This window comes from Symphalangus syndactylus, chromosome 18, assembly GCF_028878055.3.
Source record: "Symphalangus syndactylus isolate Jambi chromosome 18, NHGRI_mSymSyn1-v2.1_pri, whole genome shotgun sequence".
Taxonomy (NCBI): domain Eukaryota; kingdom Metazoa; phylum Chordata; class Mammalia; order Primates; family Hylobatidae; genus Symphalangus; species Symphalangus syndactylus.
Window position 1 is genome coordinate 63,370,013 of NC_072440.2, and position 21,524 is coordinate 63,391,536.

The 21,524-nt window shown below is 51.5% G+C and overlaps 1 protein-coding gene across 2 annotated transcripts; it reads left to right on the forward strand.

The window, feature by feature from the left end:
• Nucleotides 1–6,363: 6,363 nt before the first annotated feature.
• On the forward strand, nt 6,364–17,338 carry LOC129467315 (breakpoint cluster region protein-like). 2 transcript variants are annotated; one of them, XM_055251722.2, is made up of 8 exons: nt 6,364–6,504; nt 8,772–8,831; nt 9,673–9,782; nt 11,035–11,177; nt 12,183–12,317; nt 13,258–13,363; nt 13,839–14,001; nt 14,721–15,096. In XM_055251722.2, exons 1-8 carry the CDS (start codon nt 6,484–6,486, stop codon nt 14,808–14,810), a joined length of 828 nt encoding a protein of 275 aa, XP_055107697.2. In that variant the 5' UTR covers nt 6,364–6,483; the 3' UTR covers nt 14,811–15,096. The 2 variants fall into 2 exon arrangements, with proteins under 2 accessions (XP_055107697.2, XP_063479528.1); XM_063623458.1 differs by lacking the exons at nt 6,364–6,504; nt 8,772–8,831; nt 9,673–9,782; nt 11,035–11,177; nt 14,721–15,096 and adding an exon at nt 15,850–17,338 and having other exon boundaries at nt 13,096–13,363.
• The last annotated feature ends 4,186 nt before the right edge of the window (nt 17,339–21,524 follow it).

Below are 21,524 nucleotides of genomic sequence, written 5' to 3' on the forward strand. Positions count from 1 at the left end.
AGAGTTTTGCTCTTGTTGCCCAGGCTGGAGTACAATGGCACGATCTCGGCTCACCACAACCTCCACTTCCTGGGTCCAAGCAATTCTCCTCCCTCAGCCTCCTGAGTAGCTGGGATTACAGGCATGTGCCACCATGCTTGGCCAATTTTTGTATTTTTAGTAGAGACAGGGCTTCTCCATGTTGGTCAGGCTGGTCTTGAACTCCCAACCTCAGGTGATCCGCCGCCTTGGCCTCACAAAGTGCTGGAATTACAGGCATGAGCCACTGCGCCCGGCTCCTAGTAACTTCTTCTTTTCCGTGATGTGTCTCTTACCTCTAATAATACTTTTCTTCTTAAAATCTACTTCATTAAAAATAGTTATGCTGGGCATGGTGGCTCATGTCTGTAATCTCGGCACTTTGTTGGAGGTCGAGGTGGGTGGATCACTGAAGCCCAGGAGTTCAAGACCAGCCTGGGCAACATGGTGAGACCCTGCCTCTACAAAAAATACAAAAATTAGCTGGGTGTGGCTAATATAATTCTACGTTGGTACAGTTGTAGTCCCAGCTACTTGGGATGCTGAGGTGGGAGAATTGCTTGAGCCTAGAAGGGAGAGATTGCTGTGAGCCAAGATCACATCACTGCACTCCAGCCTGGGAAACAGAGTGAGGCTCTATCTCCAAAAAAAAAAAAAAAAAAAAGAAAGAAAAAAAGTTATACAGCTTTCTTGGTTAGTGCATGCATGATATATTTTTCATTATTTTCCACCTCTCTGTATCCTTATATAAAAGGCATTATTAGTTGGGTTTTACTTTATTTTCAATTATTTTAATTTTTGTTGTCCTTTTAAATGTAACTAATGATTTATTTGGGTTAAAGCCACCACCAGTTTGCTTTCCATGCCTATGCTGTTTCTTCTTATCTCCTCTCACATCTTGTTTTGGATTTATTATTTTTATTATTTAATTTCCTCCTCTATTAGTTTCCTAACTGTGCAGCCTTGGAGTTATTTTAAAAGATGACAGTGGATTATTGTAGAGCTTACAACATGCATCCTTCACTTATCAAAGTCTCACATGAGCTAGTACTTTTTGTTGTTGTTGTTGTTGAGATAGAGAGAGTCTTCCTCTGCTGCCCAGGCTGGAGTGCAGCGGAGCAATCTTGGTTCACTGCAACCTCCACTTCTTGGGTTCAAGCAGTTCTCCTGCCTCAGTCACCTGAGTAGCTGGGACCACAGGTGTGCACCACTATGCCCGGCTAATTTTTGTATTCTTTTTTAGTAGAGAAAGGGTTTCACCATGTTGGCCAGGCTGGTCTTGAACTCCTGACCTTAAGAGATCTGCCTACCTCGCCGTCCTAAAGTGTTGGGATTACAGGCGTGAGCCACCATGCCCAGCCTATGAGTTAGTACCTCTATCCTCTTCCTAGTCGGTACAAGAACCTTGGAACAGGAACTAAATTTACCCCCAGTGACTTATATGCTAATATTTTTGTGTATTTTAAATATATGTGTGTGCATAGATGTATCTGTGTGTTTTTTGTGTTTTTATTCTTATTTATGTTGAGAGTGTGGAGCTATGTAAGAGTAAAGAGAATTGTGTAATGAAGCCCCATGTATCCACTCAATTTCAACAACAATCTTATGGCCAAGCTAATTTCATGTATACTCTTTCCTGCTTCCCTCTACCCCACATTATTTCAGTGCAAATCCCAGATATATAACTTTACCCATACATATTTCAGTATGTTTTATTTATTTTAAACCCCACAAGATATCATTTTCTATACTACTGTAATTTTATACCAATAACATTCATTTAGATTTACCTACACGTTTACCTCTTCTGTTACCCTTTATTTTTATTTATCAAAATATCTTTGGGAAAAAATATCTTTCAGCACATGGTCAAGGATCTCCTGAGGGCTATGTCATAGGCAAAATATACATATACATTCCATATAGACACACATATACACACACACACATATACACACACACATATACACATACACACATATACACATACACACACGCATACACACATATACACACACACATATACACATACACACATATACACACACACACATACACACATACACACACATATACACACACATATACACACACACATATACACATACACACACACATACACACACACACATATACACATACACACACACACACATATATATATATTCCACTTTCACTTTTTTGTTTGTTTGTTTTTTGAGACCGAGTCTTGCTCTGTGGCCCAGGCTGGAGTGCGGTGGTGGGATCTCAGCTCAGTGCAACTTCTACCTCCTGGGTTCAGGTGATTCTCCTGTCTCAGCCTCCCGAGTAGTTGGGATTACAGGTGTTAGCCTCCACCTCTGGCTAATTTTTGTATATATTTTTTTGAGATGGAGTATCGCTCTGTTGCCCAGGCTGGAGTGCAGTGGCGTGATCTCGGCTCACTGCAACCTTCATCTCCCTGGTTCAAGCAATTCCCCTGCCTCAGCCTCCCAAGTAGCTGGGATCACAGGTGCACCCCACCATGCCCGGATAATTTTTTTGTATTTGTAGTAGAAATCGGGTTTTCCTATAATGGTCAGACTGGTCTTGAACTTCTGACTTCAGGCAATCCACCCCCCTCGGCCTCCCAAAGTGCTGGGATTATAGGCATGAGCCACCATGCCTGGCCTGTTTTGTTTTTTTTTTTGAGACGGAGTTTTGCTCTGTCACCCAGGCTGGAGTGCAGTGGCAAGATCTTGCCTCACTGCAACCTCCACCTCTCGGGTTCAAGCAATTCTTGTGCCTCAGCCTCCTGAGTAGCTGGGATTACAGGCACCCCCACCAAATCTGGCTAATTTGTGTATTTTTGGTAGAGGTGGGGTTTCACCACGTTGGCCAGGCTGGTCTCGAACTTCTGACCTCAGGTGATCCACCTGCCTCGGCCTTCCAAAGTGCTGGGATTACAGGCATGAGCCACCATGCCCAGCCATTTTCGCTTTTGAAGGATATTGTTAGTGAGCATAGAATTCTAGGTTGGCAGATATTTTCTTTCCTCAGTTTGAAAACATGATTCCCTCGTATCTGATTTCTCCTGCTTTTATTGGGAAGCCAATTCTCAATCTAATTTTGCTCATTTGAAGGCAATGGCTTTTTATGTTGCTGTGTTTTTTGAGATGGAGTCTCACTCTGTCGCCCAGGCTGGAGTGCAGTGGTGCAATTTCAGCTCACTGCAACCTCTGCCTCCTGGGCTCAAGTGATTCTTCTGCCTCAGCCTCCCAAGTAGCTGGGATTACAGGTGTCCACCATCACACCTGGCTAATTGTTGTATTTTTAATAGAGATGAACTTTTGCCGTGTTGGTCAGGCTGATCCCAAACTCCTCATTTCAGGTGATCCACCTGCCTCAGCCTCCCAAATGCTGGGATTACAGGCATGAGCCAGCCCCCAACTCCGGCCTGAAGGCAGTATCTTTTTCCCTCTGGCTGCTTTGAAAAGTTTTGTCTTTGTTTTGAGCAGTTTACACTGATGCATTTAGGTGGCTCTTCATTCTATGACTTGATTCTTTTTTGTCCATTTTAGAAAATTCTCAGCTTTATCTCTTCAAGTGTTACATCTTCCCCATCCTCTCTCTACTCTCCTTATAAGACTCCAATTTCACATGACTTATGCCTTGTTAAAGTATCTCCCATGTCTCTTAATCCATTTCCTGGATGTTCTATCTATTTTTCTCTTTGTACTTCAATTTGTATATTTTGTATCAAACTATCTCCCAATTAGCCAGGCGTGGTGGTGGGTGCCTGTAATCCCAGCTACTTGGGAGGCTTGGGAGGCAGGAGAATTGCTTGAACCCGGGAGATGGAGGTTGCAGTGAGCCGAGATCATGCCACTGCACTCCAGCCTGGGCAACACAGTGAGACCCTGTCTCAATAAATAAATAAATAAATAAATAAATACCAGTTCACTATTTTTTTTTATGTTTGTGTCTAGTGTGCTGTTCAAATTGAGTTCCTAATTCCATTTTTTTTTGAGACTTTTTTTTTTTGAGTCTCTATCTGTTGCCCAGGCTGGAGTTCAGTGGTGCAATCTCAACTCACTGTAGCCTCCACCTCCCAGGTTCAAGCGATTCTTGTGCCTCAGCCTCCTGAGTAACTGGGATTACCACCACGCCTAACTCATTTTTGTATTTTTAGTAGAGATGGGGTTTTGCCATGTTGGCCAGGCTGGTCTTGAACTCCTGGCCTCATGTGATTGGCCTAACTCTGTCTCCCAAAGTGCTGGGATTATAGGCCTGAGCCACCACTCCCAGCCTCCTTTTTTTTTGAGACAGAGTCTTGCTCTGTCACCCAGGCTGCAGTAGAGTGGTGCGATCTCGGCACACTGCAACATCCCTCTCCCAGTTCAAGCAATTCTCCTGCCTCAGCCTCCTGAGTAGCTGGGACTACAGCCGCATGCCACCATGCCTGGCTAATTTTTGTAATTTTAGTAGAGATGAGGTTTCACCATATTGGTCAGGCTGGTCTTGAACTTCTGACCTCAGGTGATCCACCCACCTCAGCCTTCCAAAGTGTTGGGATTACAGGCACGAGTCACCATGCCTAGTGCATCCATTTTTTATAGTTGCCAGTTTTCTGATGAAATTCTTAATTGTTTCTTTATATGCTTGATATACATATAAAGTACTTAAAGTACATGGTCTGATGATTTCATAATCTGGAGACCCTATGGGCCTTTTTAAAAGTTGTCTGTGCTTTCTCTTGAGCTTTGTTCCTGCTGTCTTATTTCCTTGTTTGCTTGGTTGTTTTTAATTTGGCAATGGAAGTTGTGTATACAAATTGTTACAAATAATTTTTTTTTTGAGATGGAGTCTCACTTTGTTCCCCAAGCTGGAGTGCAATGACGTGATCTCAGCTCATTGCAACCTCTGCATCCCAGGGTTCAATTCTCCTACCTCAGCCTCTCAAGTAGCTGGGATTACAGGCAGGTGCCAGCATGCCTGGCTAATTTTTGTATTTTTAGTAGAGATGAGTTTTCACCATGTTGGTCAGGCTGGTCTCAAACTCCTGACCTCGTGATCTGCCCACCTCAGCCTCCCAAAGTGCTGGGATTACAGGCGTGAGCCACTGCGCCCAGCCAGAAATAATTTTTAAAAATAATTTTGAGCCCCAGCATGATGGCTCATGTTTGTAATCCCATCGCTTTGGGAGGCTGAGGCGGGCAGATTGCTTGAGCCTAGGAGTTCAAGATCAGCCTGTGCAACATGGTGAAACCCATCTCTACAAAAAATAAAAAATTAGCTGGATGTGGTGGTGTGTGCCTGTAGTCCCAGCTGTTTGGGACGCTGAGGTGGGAGGCTCACTTGAGCCTGGGTGATCGAGGCTGCAGTGACCCATGATCCTGAGACTGCACTCCAGCCTGGGCAACAGAGTGAGATGCTGTCTCAGATAAATAAATAAATAAAAATAAAATAATTTGAGGCCTACGGGTCTGAAATTCTGAGATCTCCTTAATGCATTTGAGTGACTGAGATGATTTGAAGCTGGATCCAGTGCTCCTGACGGCTGCTCTATTTCTGGTTGACTGTGACTCTTAGAGTGAGAAACCTGCACCCTACGTGCGGGGCATTATGGCATCCCCTCCCTCAGCCACATGAGTAGGTCCACAGCACTGCTCTAGACCAGGTGTGGTGGCTCACGCCTATGGTCCCAGCTACTCAGGAGACTGAGGCAGGAGGATTGCTTCAGGCCAGGAATTTGAGACCAGCCAGAGCAATATATTAGGTTGGTACAAAAGTAATTGCGGTTTTTGCCATTAAAAATCATGGCGGCCCTGTTTTAGCAAAATAAAAAGCAAAAAAAAAAAAAAAAAAAACCAGAAAGGAAGAATTAAAAAAAGAATCAGCTGGGCATGGTGGCTCACACCTCTAATCCCAGCACTTTGGGAGGCCAAAGTGGGCATATCATGAGATCAGGAGATCCAGACCCTCCTGGCTAACACGGTGAAACCCTGTTTCTACTAAAAATACAAAAAATTAGCCGGGCGTGGTGGCAGGCGCCTGTAGTCCCAGCTACTCAGGAGGCTGAGGCAGGAGAATGGCGTGAGCCCAGGAGATGGAGCTTGCAGTGAGCCGAGATCATGCCGCTGCACTCCAGCCTGGGTGACAGAGTGAGACTCCGTCTCAGAAAAAAAAAAAAAAGAATCACTGCTCTGTCTCTCAGCCTCCTCTTTCAGGATTGGCGGTCGCCTTGAGGGGAATGCTGGCCTTGCCTGTCTCCAGCCCTGTACTTCTCTGCCTCCTATGCCTTTAAGCACATGTTTTCTATTTGCTGGGCTGTGAAATCTGCTCTTCATCTGATGGGGTTTGCTTTATAGGTGACTAGATCCTTTTCTCTTGGTGGTTTTAGAATTTGCATTTTCACATTGACTTTAAATAGTCTGATTATAGTTTGCCACAGCAAAGACCCTTTGCATTGCATTGTTTGGGGATATTTGAGCCTCCTCTATCTGGATGTCTAATCTCTTGTTAGACGTGAGTGGTTTTCATTATTATTTTATTAATGGGCTGGCATGTGGGCTGTAGTTCCAGGCGGGCTCAGAGGGGCAGCTGCCTTGATGTCTGGACAGCTTCTCTTTCTGTCTCTTCTTACCTGGACTCTGGGTTGCGTGTTAGCTGCATCTGCCCGTTCTGAGTTTTCAAGGGGAGAGGGGCCCAGTGATGGCTGTTCCTTGAAGGAAAGGGAAGAATGTCTCCTGCTTAACATGTTTCTGTGTTTCCAGTTACTTAGTTAGTTAGAGCCAGGATCTCTCGCTCTGTTGCGCAGGCTGGAGTGCAATGGCATGATCTTGGCTCACAGCAGTCTCCACCTTCCAGGCTTGAGCAATGCTCCCACCTCAGCCTCTCAAGCAGCTGGGACTGCAGGTATGTGCCACCATGCTTGGCTACCTTTTTAATTTTTTTTTTTTTTTAATACAGACAAGGTCTCACTATATTGCCCAGGCTGGTCTTAAACTCATGGGCTCAAGTGATCCTCCTGCTTCGGCCTTTCAAAGTGCTGATATTACAGGCAGGGTTTCAGTTTTTTAAAGCTCCCAGCAGTGGTATTAAACTCTCCCTTTCCAGAGAAAGCGCACTCCGTCCGCATCCCTCATGTTATCCTCTCCTGCCTCTGCTTAGGGTTCACTCTGGGGGAAAGTGCCACTTGAGAGATTCGTTTTTGTGTGTGGTTCTGACTGACCGCTCCCTGCTCACAGATGCTGCTTCTCAGGGTGGGGTCCCTGAGGCCTGGAGTGTGGCCTCTGACAACCTTCAGGGCCAGATGCAGACAGCCTGTGACCACATAGCCCCTGGTGGGAGACGTCCTGCCACCCTTTGCTTCTCTGTGCCACTCTGGCTGCACATTTCAGATCCTTGGGAAACGTTAACCAGTAAGACCTAGAAGGGGATGTGAGGAGGGGTCACCCCCCAGGTGTGCCTGTGGTGAGCCTTTGTGCTGAGCAGATGCAGGGAGGGAGGCCCAGGTGCACACACCTGTGAAGTAGGGGCAGCTGGCTGGGCTCGTTGACCTGCTCCAGAGCTTCTCCTTATTTTCTGGCCACTTCACCTGCAGAAGGCTCAGGTGGCTGTGGCCTCTAGGGTCCCTTGCAGCGGAAATGATGCCTGTCCTCAGCCCCTCTGTAGGCCTGGCGCTGTGCTCAGCACCGTCGTGTGTATGTGTACACACATGCGAATGTGTGCAGACATCATGAGGTGTGGTCCCTGCTCTCAGGCAGCTTGCCTTGTGGCTGAAATGAACCATCACCTGAATCAAGGGATGGGAACACAAGGTCAGATGCCGTGACCTTCTATGGAGTCAGACGGTGGCTCCGTGACCTGGCTTCACTCCAGAACTACCTGGGGTTTCTAGTTGTGCAAATCCCAGGTCCCACCCAGATTATGAGTCCAGTTCTCTGCAGGTGGAACCCAGGGAGGTGTATTTTTAACAAGATGGTACTGCTCATTCACCCAGCCCAGCCAGTGGTCTCGGCATACCCAGGAACCGCTGACATAGAGCTTGTGCTCCCCATAAAATGGGAAACAGCATTCATGGACGGGGGACATGTGGCTCGGTCATGACAGTCAGGGTGTTATATACCCTGCACATAACATAGCACAGACTGTGTTCGGGTGACATTAAGGACAAGCTCCTGCAGGCTAGCTGTCTGGATAGTGCCAGGTGGGGGTAAAAGTTAGAGGGGTCGCAGAGGGGCTTCCTCCCGGCCCCCTCATCAGCTGCTTGATTTAGGGCTTGGTTCTGGGTCCTTCTGGGCCTGATTCTGAACCATGGGACTGGTGTGGCCTGCAGGCTCCTCCCGCCACAAGCTGTTCGTGGTGCAGGGGGAGAACAGTTTCCACAGTTCCCCAGACAGCAGCTGTGGATGCCAGGCCCCCAGGAGTTGTTACTGAAGTTGCTGCTGAACAGCTCGCCTTTCACTGAGCTCCACATAGCACCCGTGGTGATGGGAGCCGGATGGAGAGAGCCTGCCAGCCTGCACATCAGCTCCCAACTGGGAGGGGCAGAGGGAGGAGGGGGTGGGGACACCAGGCAGCAGGGCTCTGGGAGCAGTGGGGCCCTGGGTTCCAGGGGTGTCTGGCAGGCCCCTCCTTACTCTATCTCTCAGCCTCTGGATGGAGGTGCTGGCCTCAGTCAGTCTCTGCCTCTGACTAAGGGCTGGAGAAGTGGCGGGTGTGGGCTGCTGCCCCGTGGGGACTCTGAACAGACCCCAGGGCCTCTGCCAATCATGACTCCTTGCTTTCAGCTGGACCCACAGGCCCTGCAGGACAGAGACTGGCAGCGCACCGTCATCGCCATGAATGGGGTACGTGTCTGTGGGACTCTCCTGGTGCCCACTTCCCCCAGAAGGATAGGGTGGCCTCTGTTCATTTCAAATCAGTCAGAGGTGGCTGAGCCTGAGGCGGCATCTGAGAGGGAGCCTGGCTGGAGGAGGGAGGGCCCCCGAAGAGCAGAATCACTATGCACAGGAATCGTTATTCACTGGCTGGGATGCAGTTGCCAGCCAGGCCCTGAGCATCCCTCCTCAAACAAAGGTCTCATGGCACCACCAGGACGGGTGGGGCCTCCACTTGGGGACCTGGGGGCTGCCCGTAGAAATGGAGACTGCTGATTTGTCTTTAGGTACCCTAGAAAGGCTTAGACCTTAAAAGTTAATGACACACCTAAAAAGGCCCGGGTATAAATGGTAAAATGTTAATATTTGAGATTCTTGGCTTTTTCTTATATTGTTCTGTCTTTCCTACTTAATTTTTAATTGTTACTAAGAAAGAGAAAGCTGGTCACGGTAGACCTATAATCTCAGCTACTCTGGAGGCTGAGCCAGGAGAATCACTGGAGCCCAAGAGTTCAATTACAGCCTGGGCAACATTGCAAGATCCCATATCTTAAAAAAAAGTAAGCAACCAAGAGAAGCAACAGGATTTTAGGAGATGGTTCTGCAGAAGCCAGTCCTTTACACCATCTTCGACAATCCTGGCTCTTGCTGAAGTAGACGAGGGGCTTCCCCGAGGGGCGACTCCACCTCATGCTGAGACCTCTGCATGCCTTGGGGGTGGAAATATTTGATGAAACTCCAGGGGCCCTTGGGACCTTGGACTATGAGGACCAGAAGGATTAGAGGACTGTACCCCTTCTCCCCACTATAGATTGAAGTAAAGCTCTCGGTCAAGTTCAACAGCAGGGAGTTCAGCTTGAAGAGGATGCCATCCCGAAAACAGACAGGGGTCTTCGGAGTCAAGATTGCTGTGGTCACCAAGTGAGTGGGGAGGGGCTTGGGCTCATGCACTGAGGGCGCCTGTCCCTTCAGCTGTTTCTGCAGAAAAGAGCATGTGTGGGTCTATCCTCTCTGTGCGTGGCCGCTGCACGGTGAGGTCAGGCCCCAGGGAACACTTGGTGTGTTCAGCTGCCTCCTGTGTTTCCTCCAAACCAGCTCAGGAATGTCCTTGCCGCCTTGCTTGGAAGCAGTAGGCTGGCTCCAGGAACTGCCCAAGTGCAGGGTTTTCTGCCCTTGCTTGGAATTTGTCACGGTCCCAGATTCCTGCTGAATGGTTGTAACCCCTGCCCCTTTGTCATGAGTCAGTTGCCAAGAGAAGCCTGTTTGTTGGTTTGAGAGCAGTTCTTGCAGACACAGATCACCTCCTCTGAGAATTCATTTGCTTCCCCAGGATGGAATCCGGCTGGGCCCCTGACCTTGCTGGTCACGTGGGCCAGGGCCTCCATCAGTCATACCCTGGACTCCTTTCTGTGTCTAAACACCATGCCCCACCCCCAGCTGCATGGAAGCCACTTGTGTAGCACTCTGGGAGGGCTCTGGGCATGAGCAGCGAGGACTCCATCAGCAGTTCCCCCAAATAACCACTGCTAATGAGGGTGCTTGAGAAGCAGCTTTGATGTGCTCCTAAATCCAGTTGCAAAACAGAACTAAAGTTAAGGCCTCTGCACAGCACTGTGTTCTAACTCTGAAGTATTCTTACTCTAGTGTCCTGTGTGGTGGTATTGGAATTGTCCATTGCTAAGACTCAGAGGAGAAAAGCACTTAGCATCGCAGGACTTGGAGCACTGGTGCTGAGGCAACCCTTCATTCATTCGTTGGATGTGTGTTAAGGCCCAGGCCCAGGGCAGGGGTCAGGGATTCTCCTCTCACACAGCATGTGGGTGGCAGGACCAACACCAGATCTGATCTCCCAGCTGGGGGCACAGGCTGCTAACCCCAGGCCTGGAATCTATCAGATGCCCTTCCTGTGCTGACTTGACTTAGACAGGCCTCCAGACCTTCCTGCAAAGATCATGTGTGACTCGCAGGGGTTCTGCGCTTGAAATGTCCTGAGAAAGTACATGCAATGAGGACAGAGCTTGCAGAGGGAGGGCAGGCATGCAGAAGGCTCTATGTGCAGCCCCAGACCTGGGCACCTTCGCCACCATCCTCACTCCACATCCACAAAGCAGGTCTCCTGTGTGTGGCCCAAGCAGGGCTGTCAGGACACTGAGAACATTCCCTCCTCCCGCAGGAGAGAGAGGTCCAAGGTGCCCTACATCATGCGCCAGTGCGTGGAGGAGATCGAGCGCCGAGGCATGGAGGAGGTGGGCATCTACCGCATCTCCGGAGTGGTCGTGGACATCCAGGCACTGAAGGCAGCTGCGACGTCAGTGAGTGTTGGCCTGGGGAGGACAGAATGGAGGTGTGGGCGGCGGTGTCCGTGATGAGATCTCAGAGCGCTGCATGGCCCAGGCATGTCACATCCTTCTCTGTGTCTTTTCTTCATTTACTGTGTTGTTATTTTTAAAAAAGAGAAGACAAGAGTTGTAGAAAAAGCCTCTGTAGAAGCCAGTTTTTAAACCATCCTAGCCATGCATGCCACTTGCTGGGGTAGACCAGGGGCTTCTGCCGGGCCTTGGCCTTTCTGCCTTGGGGGTGGACAGAAGGTGGAAGCCCAGGACTCAGTGCGGTCTGTCCACTGCCTCTGCGGCGGGCAGAGGGCACTGATGGGACCCAGCTCAGGCTGGGGCTGCAGCATCTCTGCCTCCATCTCAACAACCCTCACAGGCTATGAAGGACCTGGACCTGCCTCAAATGCCAGGGGAGGGCACTGAGGCCCCAGAGGGTCCTTCCCAGCATCTTCAAAGCAACAGGATTTTGTGCCTGCAGATCCTTCTTTGGGGCACACACCACCCACCCTGACCAGGACACCTAGAATTCCCAGCACCCCAGGCCCAGAATGGACCTGGCCTGTGGTGGGGAGGTAAGTACCAGTGGACAATTGGATCCAAAGGAAGACACAGGTTCAAACACTGAAACCAGTCAGATTCTCCCATGGCCTTCCTGCTATCAGAAGACACTGGTGCAGGGGTGGTTGCTATGTACAGGGCAGAGCCACCCAATCCCCACGCAGGCACTGTGTCCTGCCACACTGGCCTCCTCCTGGAGATCACATCGGGCCAACCAGAGGACAGGAATAGGAATGCCCACGCACCCCCATCAACTCTGCAGACACAGAACCAGGCACAGCTCTCGGGAGGAGTCAGATGAGCTGCTCAAAGCCAGGGAGGGACCCGCACTGTGGTCAGTGTGGCAGGGACGGTGCTTTAGCCAAGGCGGATGGCAGGTGACTCACTCGGGATCCTCAAGGAGGCCGCTGCATTTCTGTGCTCTTTCCAGATAACAAGGACGTGTCGGTGATGATCAGCGAGATGGACGTGAACGCCATCGCAGGCACGCTGAAGCTGCACTTCCGTGAGCTGCCCGAGCCCCTCTTCACTGACGAGTTCTACCCCAACTTCGCGGAGGGCATCAGTGAGCACTGGAGGCCTTGGCCTCGTGGGAGATGTCTCCTCCACGTGCACTGCTGCCCTCGGAGGCTGTGAAAAGTGAGGTGTGGGAACCTGAGCTGTGCCCCCTCTGCCATGGTCGGCGTTTTAACCCAACCTCAAAAAGCGGGGGACCAAAACTGAGCCTGTCCTGGAAGGCTGCACCCATCCCCAGAGGGCTCCCCGTCCCTATTCCTCAAGGAGACCAAGAGGGTGAAATGGTCAGCACTGCCCTGCTGTAGGGTCCTAAAGTCTGCTGTCCTTCCTGCAGACCAGGGCTAAACAATGGCATTCAGGTGCTCTAGCCAAGGGTCCTGGCCCAGTCAAGCACAAGTTCAAACCTGGGCTGACCCTTAGTCAACCTGGAGGCTGATGTCTAAAGTGGGTGTAGTGTGTGCAGCGCCTGTATCCTCCACATCCCCCTTAGAGCAGGTCTGCCTCCCGGGCCCATACACAGAGGACCTGGTCTCCCAGCCTGCAGGTGCCCCTGTGGTGTCCAGGACGACGAGGGGGTCTCTCCATACTTGGTGGGGCTGGGGCCTCCCACTTCCCACCTCCTTGTGTCCCTCACTCCCCTGTTTCATTCCATGCCGAACCTCCCCTGCCTTGGGCTCCCCTGGGGAGGGGGTGGTGGTAGCAGTTGCCCAAGGGCAGCTCTGCGCATGAGCAGCTGCTCTAGCGGCTCCTCCTGCTGCTGTTCGCCGCATGCTGCTGACCCCTGCGAGGTAGAGAAAAGGCGTTCAAGTGGCTCACACCCCACACAGGTGCCCCTCACACGGTCCTCACTGGTGGCCAGCGCTGTGGGTGTGACGATGTGACGAGCCTAAACTGCACAAGGACTCGTGTCCCGGGCGCTCCATGTGACCACCTCGGGAGAGGTCTCCAGCTTGTTGTAACCCAGAGGAGTAACCCACCCCCTCCTGCAGCTCTTTCAGACCTGGTTGCAAAGAAGAGCTGCATACTCAACCTACTGCTATCCCTGCCGGAGGCCAACCTGCTCACCTTCCTTTTCCTTCTAGACCACCTGGAAAGGTAGCCCAGCTCTCTTGTGGCTGCCCAGGACTCCAGGTCTCCCGGCCACGGGGTGCCCCTCTGCTCCCACCAGACCCCCAGCACCAAGGACCTTTTCCCCTGACCCCTGTCTGCAGGAACTCACTGCTTCTAAGGAATAGCACCACTGCCACCCCCGCCCCTGCCTCTCCTCTTTGCCACCCTCCTCCCTCTGCACTGTGGCCTTAACAAAGAGCTCAGAGCTTTGGCCATGGCCAGCAGTGCACTTGGACCCCTCTCTTCCCTCCCAACCACATCATGAAGACCTCCCCACCAGCCCAGAGCTGGCCCCTAGTCCTGGGCCACTGAGACCCAGAAGTACCAGGGCTGAAGTCAGCTTGCAGCACAGCCAGGGTCGAGGTCACTCCCTCCCTGAAGACTCCAGCACGGCATAGCCCCTCTGCCTCTCTCCTGGTGGTGGCATTGTAATGACACCCTCTGCTTTGGTCCTCTACAGGGTGGCAGAGAAGGAGGCAGTCAATAAGATGTCCCTGCACAACCTCGCCACTGTCTTTGGCTCCGAGCTGCTCCAGCCTTCCGAGAAGGAGAGCAAGCTCCCTGCCAATCCAAGCCAGCCTATCACAATGACTGACAGCTGGTCCTTGGAGGTCGTGTCCCAGGTATGGGAAGATAGGCTCCAGCCCATGCCACCCCAGCCTGACAGAGGTGGCCTCTGCCTGCCCCACCCCCAGTCCTGCCCATCTTCCTACTTGCATCGTATGTGGTGGTGGCTGAGATTCAGAGAGAGGGGCTTGCCTAGGTTCGCATGGATGGGAGTGATAGGGGATGCCCAGGCCACCTCCTGGTCCTGCGGATGCACCTTGCTGGGGGCTTAAAACCACCCCAAGTGTTCGGGTGTGGTGGCTCATGCCTGTAATCCCAGCACTTTGGGAGACCGAGGCAGGACAACCGAACCCAGGTGTTTGAGACCAGTCTGGGCAATGTAGCAAACCCTGTCTCTAGAAAAAATACAAAGAAAAATTAGCCAGGCATTGTGGCACACACCTGTAATCCTAGGTATCTGGGAGGCTGACACAGGAGGATTGCTTGAGCCCAGGAGTTAGAGGCTGCAGTGACCTATGATGGAGCCACTGTACTCCAGCCTGGGGGACAGAGCAAGGCCCTGTGCATCTCTAAAATAAACAACACCCCCCACCCAACAAGTCATGCCTTGTCAGGACCCCACCCCACCCCCGTCTCACTGTAAGGGGTTCATGACACCAGCAGGGGTTTCTAGCACCTGAGGTGGACTTGGGGGCTTGGGTCCCAAAGACCTCCCCACCAGCAGCTGTGAGCTCCCCTCTGAGCCACTCTCCTCTTCCCCACTCTGCCCGAGGAGGTCCAGGTGCTGCTGTACTTCCTGTGGCTGGAGGCCATCCCTGCCCTGGACAGCAAGAGACAGAGCATCCTGTTCTCCACCGATGTCTAAAGGTCCCAGTCCATCTCCTGGAGGCTGACAGACAGCCTGGAAACCTCTGGCTAATCAGGCCATCTGTAGAGTGGGAATCAAGATTTTCTGAGGCATCCTTGGGCCACCCCCAAGTGTCAGGCCATCTGCCAAGAGACAGCGGCCCAAAGCAGAAGGACAGGTGGCCTGGGCAGATCCAGCCCAGGTCTGAGAGCCCCAGGCTGGCCTCAGACTGTGGGTTTTTTATGTGGCCACCCGAGGGCGCCCCCAAGCCAGTTCATCTGGGAGTCCAGGCCTGGCCCTGGGAGACAGGGTGAAAGGAGTGGTTTTTATGAACTTAACCTATAGAGTCTAAAAGATTTCTACCGAATCACTTGTCGAGATGTGCCCTCTCTGGGGAGGAGGGAACATGACCGGATTCCCTCACTGTTGTATCTGAAATAAACGCTGCTGCTTCATCCTGTGGGGCCATGGCCTGTGTGGGTGGAGCCTCTTCCATTTCCCTGACTTAGAAACCACACTCCACTTAGAACAGGGTTGGAGAGGCTTAGTCAGCACTGGGGAGCGTTTGGACTCCATTCTTGCCTTTCTTCTTTTTCTTTCCAGAAGGATTTTTGTGCAGAAATGGGTCTTTTGTTGCCGTGTTTGTCCTCCTTGGAAGGCAGCTCCAGGAGGCCCGTGAAATGTCGGGGGACAGGACCCCCAGGGAGGGAATCCCAGGCTACGCACTTTAGGGTTCGTTCTCCAGGGAGAGTGGCCTCATCCCCCGATCCTGACCGCCCTTCCGGCCCACGCTCTCCTGTTTGGCTTCCACAGGCCTGGACTTCTCTGGCTTCTCTGCCCACACACTCCCTGCCCCAAGTGTCCCTGCCCCTGCCCCAGCACAGCTGACTCCATTTCTGTCCTCTCAGCTCAGCGGACTGGCTCAACTTTTGTAAAAGTCTCCACTTGGTGATAGCAGCTTGCTGATGACTTGTTTTAAAACTTTCATCCTAAATAACCTTTTGATACTTGAATATTTTTAAGTTTTATATGTAGTTTCTAATTTTTTTCCCAACAGATCCAGATACCTAATAAGATGCTGGAATGTAATCCCTGGACAATCCGTGTCCTGGCAGCATTTGGTCTTCCTCTAAGCGCCTGGCTTCGCTGTTCTCAGGAGTGGGTTCTCAAGTCTCTGGAGAACAGGATACGTGGAGGGTTAGGAAGCGGTCAGGCCTAGAGACGGGAGACTCCCTCCCAGAGCAGGTGGAGGCACAGGACCATTTGCTACCCCATCTGCCGGCACCTGCGGGGGAGCCCAGGCATTCTTTGTAAACCCTCCTGACCACCTGGCTAAAGAAAACAGAAGCTTGGAGGCCGCCAAGTATTTTCAAGAAATAACCCCATGAACATTGCATCACTGTTTTAGAAAAAGGGGCTTGGAGCAGGCAGAGAAGAGAAGGGAGAGCAAACTGAGGGCCAAGTTTCCAGACGGTCCTGCAGGAGGAGAGGATGCAGCTGCCCAGAGGGAAGCAGGATCACATTTAAGGAAGTGTGTGGGGTCCCTGGATGACACCAGCACCCAGTGCGACTCTGGCGACCGCTCCCAAGGCGGGAGGAGTGGGTGCCCCTGTGTGTCAGTGGGCAGCTCCTGCTGAGCCCGCAGCTCGCTGGGGAGCCTGACAGCGGGGCCGTGCGCCTGACACTCCTCACTGCTTGTGGACCTGGCGAGGCAGGGAGCAGAAAACAGAACCACTTGAAGGCTTTCTGTCTGCCTCTGTGTGCAGTGTGGATTTAGTTGTGCTTTTTTCTTGCTGGGAGAGCACAGCCACCATTTACAAGCAGTGTCACCCTCGTGGGTGGTGAGGACAGAACAGGAGCCTCTGCTCTCTGTACCTATCTGGGCCCGGTGGGCTCCCCTGTCCTGGCTTCCATCTCTGTCTCAGCGACCATCCAGCCCTGTGCAGGAACACATGTTGCTTAGAAAAGCCAAATCCAGCCCTTGTCTCGGTCTCCTCTGGTCTCATGATGTGCATCTGTTACCTTGAAACTGGAAACCAGTCTATCGATGTCTGTGCCAATTTTTGTTCCCTCCCCAACCTCCTTCCCCATACGACTTTTTATTTACGTAGGATGTGTGCTGTCTAATGATGGGATGACCACACTTTTCCACGTTCTAAAAGTGCTCCTCTCCCGCAGGGCCCCAGGGCTGATGGTTGCTTTGGGTCTACAGCTACGTCTTACCCGCCTCCTGCCTCAAAAGCCTGTGTGGTGGCAAAGCCGGTGCGGGGCTGGGGAACACGGCGTTCTCCAGGAGGGGGACCCGGCTCTCCTTCTGCAATGCAGGCAAAGGCCTAGATGCCAGTGTGACCTCCCACAAGGCATGGCTGCCAGACTCCCCAACCAGAAGTGATGCTTTTTTGCCTCAGGCCCTGGGTTTGCAGCAGCCTGGCTTTCTCTCGGTAAGTGGCTGGTGTCTTAGCAGCTGCAATCTGAGCTCAGCCACCTACACACCACCGTGGGGGAAAGAACTGCCGACACTTTCATTAAAAAGTTTCCTGAGACGACTTGCGCGCATGTTGATTTCATGATGAGCGCCGCTGGGAAGAAGCCCTGAGCCGGTGGGGTGGGGCTGGAAGCGGCAGGTGCAGTGATGGGGTTGGGTGCCCAGGAGGCCTCAGTGCTCAATCAGGCCACGGTGGCCAAGCCCAGGCTGCAGGGAAGGCCGGCCTGGGGGGTGTGGGTGAGCACAGGCAGGTGCCAGCTGGGCAGTGTGAGGATGCTGGAGCAGCATCCGTAACTCCACTGAGTGGGGTAGTCTGGTTGGGGCAGGGACCGCTGTTGCTTTGGCAGAGAGAGATGATCCCCACTGGGGAGAGGCTGTTGTGACTGTGCAGGTGGGACAGGGACAGATGGCCACCAGGGTGACCCGGCTGGTCTTCCTTTGCTGTGCTGAGCCCTGGGACATGGAGGATTCCCGCCACGCACAGCCTGGGCCCGGGTTCTTACCTGTGGCCACCGCTCTGGCACGAGCCCCTCAGTCTTGGGTGGTTTCTGCCTGGTCCGGGATTCGGTGTTGCTGCTGAGTCCAGCCTTTCCACCACCTCTGCATGGGCCGTGGGTGTTGTCAGCTGCCTCCCGCCTTGGCTTCGGTAGCTTACCCAGCTTATAGGGGAGCTGCCCTGGGCTGGAGATGGGCACGCACCCTGGGTCCTACTTGAATGAATGCAGCTTGAGGAGACCCGGCCACATCCACTGGGCCACAGGTTACCCTCGGCAATGCCCACATCAGCCATCAGCCTGAGCCTCCCCAGGAGAGCAAGGCTCACACGACAAAGGCTGCCCGTGGCCGGTGAGGTGGCTGAGCCCAGCCAGGACCTTTCTCGGACTCCCGGGATGTGGCTCTGCTCGTGAGAGGCCTGGTCAGTTCTCTCGGGGTGAGAGGGGCCTGTCACACGGGCCCCTGCCTGCAGTGTGACCCTTCTCAACTCCTCTCAGCAGCCCTGCCTGAGGAGTGTCACCACCACCACGATCATTTCCCTGACACTGCGAGGGTGTAGGGACGTCCTGGGTAGAGACAGGGCCCATAGCAGCAGCAGGCTCGGGGTGCCCTGCACTGGTGGGCTGGGGACCTGGTGGAGACCACACCAAGGGCTGGACAAGGGGACGAGCCTCCACCCTGGCCTCTCCGCAGGCCTCAGCAGCCCCTCCCACAGGCAGAAGGGTTGACACTGGGTCCTGCCCTCACTGCAAGAGCTACGAGTGCCACGTGCTGTTCTGCCCAATCTGGTGTCTGCAGGGGAGGAAAGGGCTGCCGCTGGCCCATTTCTGAGTGTTCCTCACCTAAGGGTGACAGCACTGTCTGTCCCTACCCTCCGGGTCCTGTTTGAAAATCAAACCCATGCTCACGGGCCTATCTTTTTTTCTTTTAGAGACAGAGTCTCACTTTGTCACCCAAGCTGGAGTGCAGTGGTGCGATTATAGCTCAATGCAGCCTCCAATCCCCGGACTCAAGGGACCCTCCTGCCTCAGCCTGCCAAGTAGCTTGGACTATAGCTGTGTGCCATTGCACCTGTTTTATTATTATTTTGTAGACATGGGGTCTGGCTATGTTGTCCAGGCTATTCTCAAAATTCCCGGCCTCAAGCAATCCTCCTGCCTCGGCCTCTCAAATGTTGGGATTACAGGTGTGAGGCAAGGCACCTAGCTCAGCCACAGAGCCCTATTGTATCTCTCTTACTAGGAGCAAGAGCTGACTGCCCCCTCATCCCCATTCCAGAGTGTTGGGGCTGTGTTCAGCCGAGGCCGGGCCACTGGCATGGCCCAGGGAGCGGGATCATTCACTGCTGCCCCAAATCTGAGATCATTCCACCTCGACAAGACTCCCTCATCCAATCCCTTTACTTGACAGCTGGGGAAACCAATGCGCACAGAGCACCCCCAGCTCACTCGGGGTTTCAGAGCTGATCCATGAGCAAAGGCTGAGATCCTGGGATCTTGTCTCCCAGCCGCCCCGCAAGCTTGCTCCCTTTCTGCTGGAAGAGATGGGGCCGGACCTCGACCGGCAGCCCTGGCCTGGACATGACTGTGCTCGTGCGGGTATTCAGGCCGAGATGCCCCGGCATCATATTTTTTTCTTTTCTTTTTTTTTTTTTTGAGACAGTGTCTCACTCTGTCGCCCAAGCTGCAGTGCAGTGGCATGATATTGGCTCACTGCAACCTCTGCCTCCTGGTTAAAGTGATTCTCCTGCCTCAGCCTTCCAAGTAGCTGGGACAACAGGCTTGTACCACCACGCCTGACTAATTTTTGTATTTTTACTAGAGATGGGGTTTCCCCATGTTGGCCAGGCTCGTGTCAAACTCCTGACTTCAGGTGATCCACCTGCCTTGGCCTCCCAAAGTGCTGGGATTACAGGCGTGAGCCACGGTGTCATTTAAATCTAGTGAGAGGCCGGGCACGGTGGCTCCTGCCTGTAATCCCAGTACTTTGAGAGGACGAGGCTGTCAGATCACCTAAGGTCAGGAGTTCAAGACCAGCCTGGCCCACATGGTGAAACCGTGTCTCTACAAAAAAACAGAAAAAAAATCCCTGCGTGGTGGTGCGTACCTGTAGTCCCAGTTACTCAGGAGGCTGAGGCATGAGAATTGCTTAAACCTCAGAGGCGGAGGCTGCAGTGAGCTGAGATGGCGCCACTGCACTCCAGCCTGGGTGACACAGCAAGACTTTGTCTCTAAATAATTAAATAAATAAATATGGCCGAGCACGGTGCCTTAGGCCTGTAATCCCAACACTTGGGGAGGCTGAGGGAGGTGGTTCATGGGGTCAGCAGTCCGAGACCAGCCTGGCCAAGACGGTGAAACACTGTCTCTGCTAAAAATACAAAAATTAGCCAGCTGTGGTGGCAGGCACCTGTAATCCCAACTACTCGGGACACTGAAGCAGGAGAATCGCTTGAACCTGGAAGGCAGAGGTTGCAGTGAGCTGAGATTGCAGCACTGCACTCTAGCCTGGGTGATGGAGCCAGACTCCATCTCAAATAAATAAATTAATAAATACAGAGCAAGATTCCATCGCAAATAAATAAATAAATGTACACCTGTAATCCTAGCACTTTGGAAGGCTAAGACAGGTCGATCACCTGAGGTCAGGAGTTCGAGACCAGCCTGACCGATATGGCGAAACCCCATCTCTACTAAAAATACAAAAATTAGCCGAGCGTTTTGACGTGTGCCTGTCGTCAAACAAACCAGGAGGAATCGACAGATTCATTGCAATCTCTGAAAACATTCCAATAATATTTTATGCAAGAATAGAAAAAAATTAAACCTAAAATTTATATAGAGTATGAAGGGAACCTAAACAGTCAAAGTCATCTTGTAAAAGAAGAACAGTGTTGGAGGTCTCACACTTTCTGATTTCAAAACATACTACAAAGCTACACTAATCAAAACAGAGTGGTATATATGTAACATACATACTGACAAATAAAACAGAACTGAGTGCCTAGAAAAAAAACTCTTAGTTATACAGTCAAATAATTTTAAACAAGGTTGTCAAGACTTTTCAGTGGAAACAGGACAGTCTTTCACAAATATAGACGTTCTGGGAAATAATACTGAATGGCTTTTGTTGTTGTTGTTTTCCAGTGGTCTCAAATGTTCTCTCAAAGATGCTACAGAACATAGCCTATTCATTTAGCAAGTTAAAAGGCTGAGTAAGACTGTGAGAGACTCCCTGCTCATCATCATTCTTCTTCCACTTCCAGTGACTACCCTTATATTCTGTGCCATAAGCCAACAGCTACTGATCCCAGGATCTTGTAATCCTTCTGTAAAACTGGTGCCGTGCTGCATACTTTGCACCTTAGACTTTTTATCTTACTGTATTTTCTAAGGAGTGAATAATCTTGTCCCACAAACTAACATATTTAAAGACATTTCCTTCTGTGGGCACTGATTTCATGCTTTCTGTTTTCCAAGGAAGTGGTGAGCCCGTTTCTGAGAACACCTGGAATCGATGGCTGTACCTTCCAAAGCAATCTAAAAGTGATTTCCTTTTGGCATGTGTTTGGTTTTGTTATTGATTTGAAAACATACTTTTGAACACTGAGATCTCTGAAACTACTAGATCTCTACAAGCGTTAACTGTGAAAGAAGCCTCCCTGCAGCTTTAACGAAATGAGAACCTCTTTCCAAATAAAACTTGTTTTGAAGTTAAAAAAAGAATAATGTGAGATTGGAACCTGAATTCCT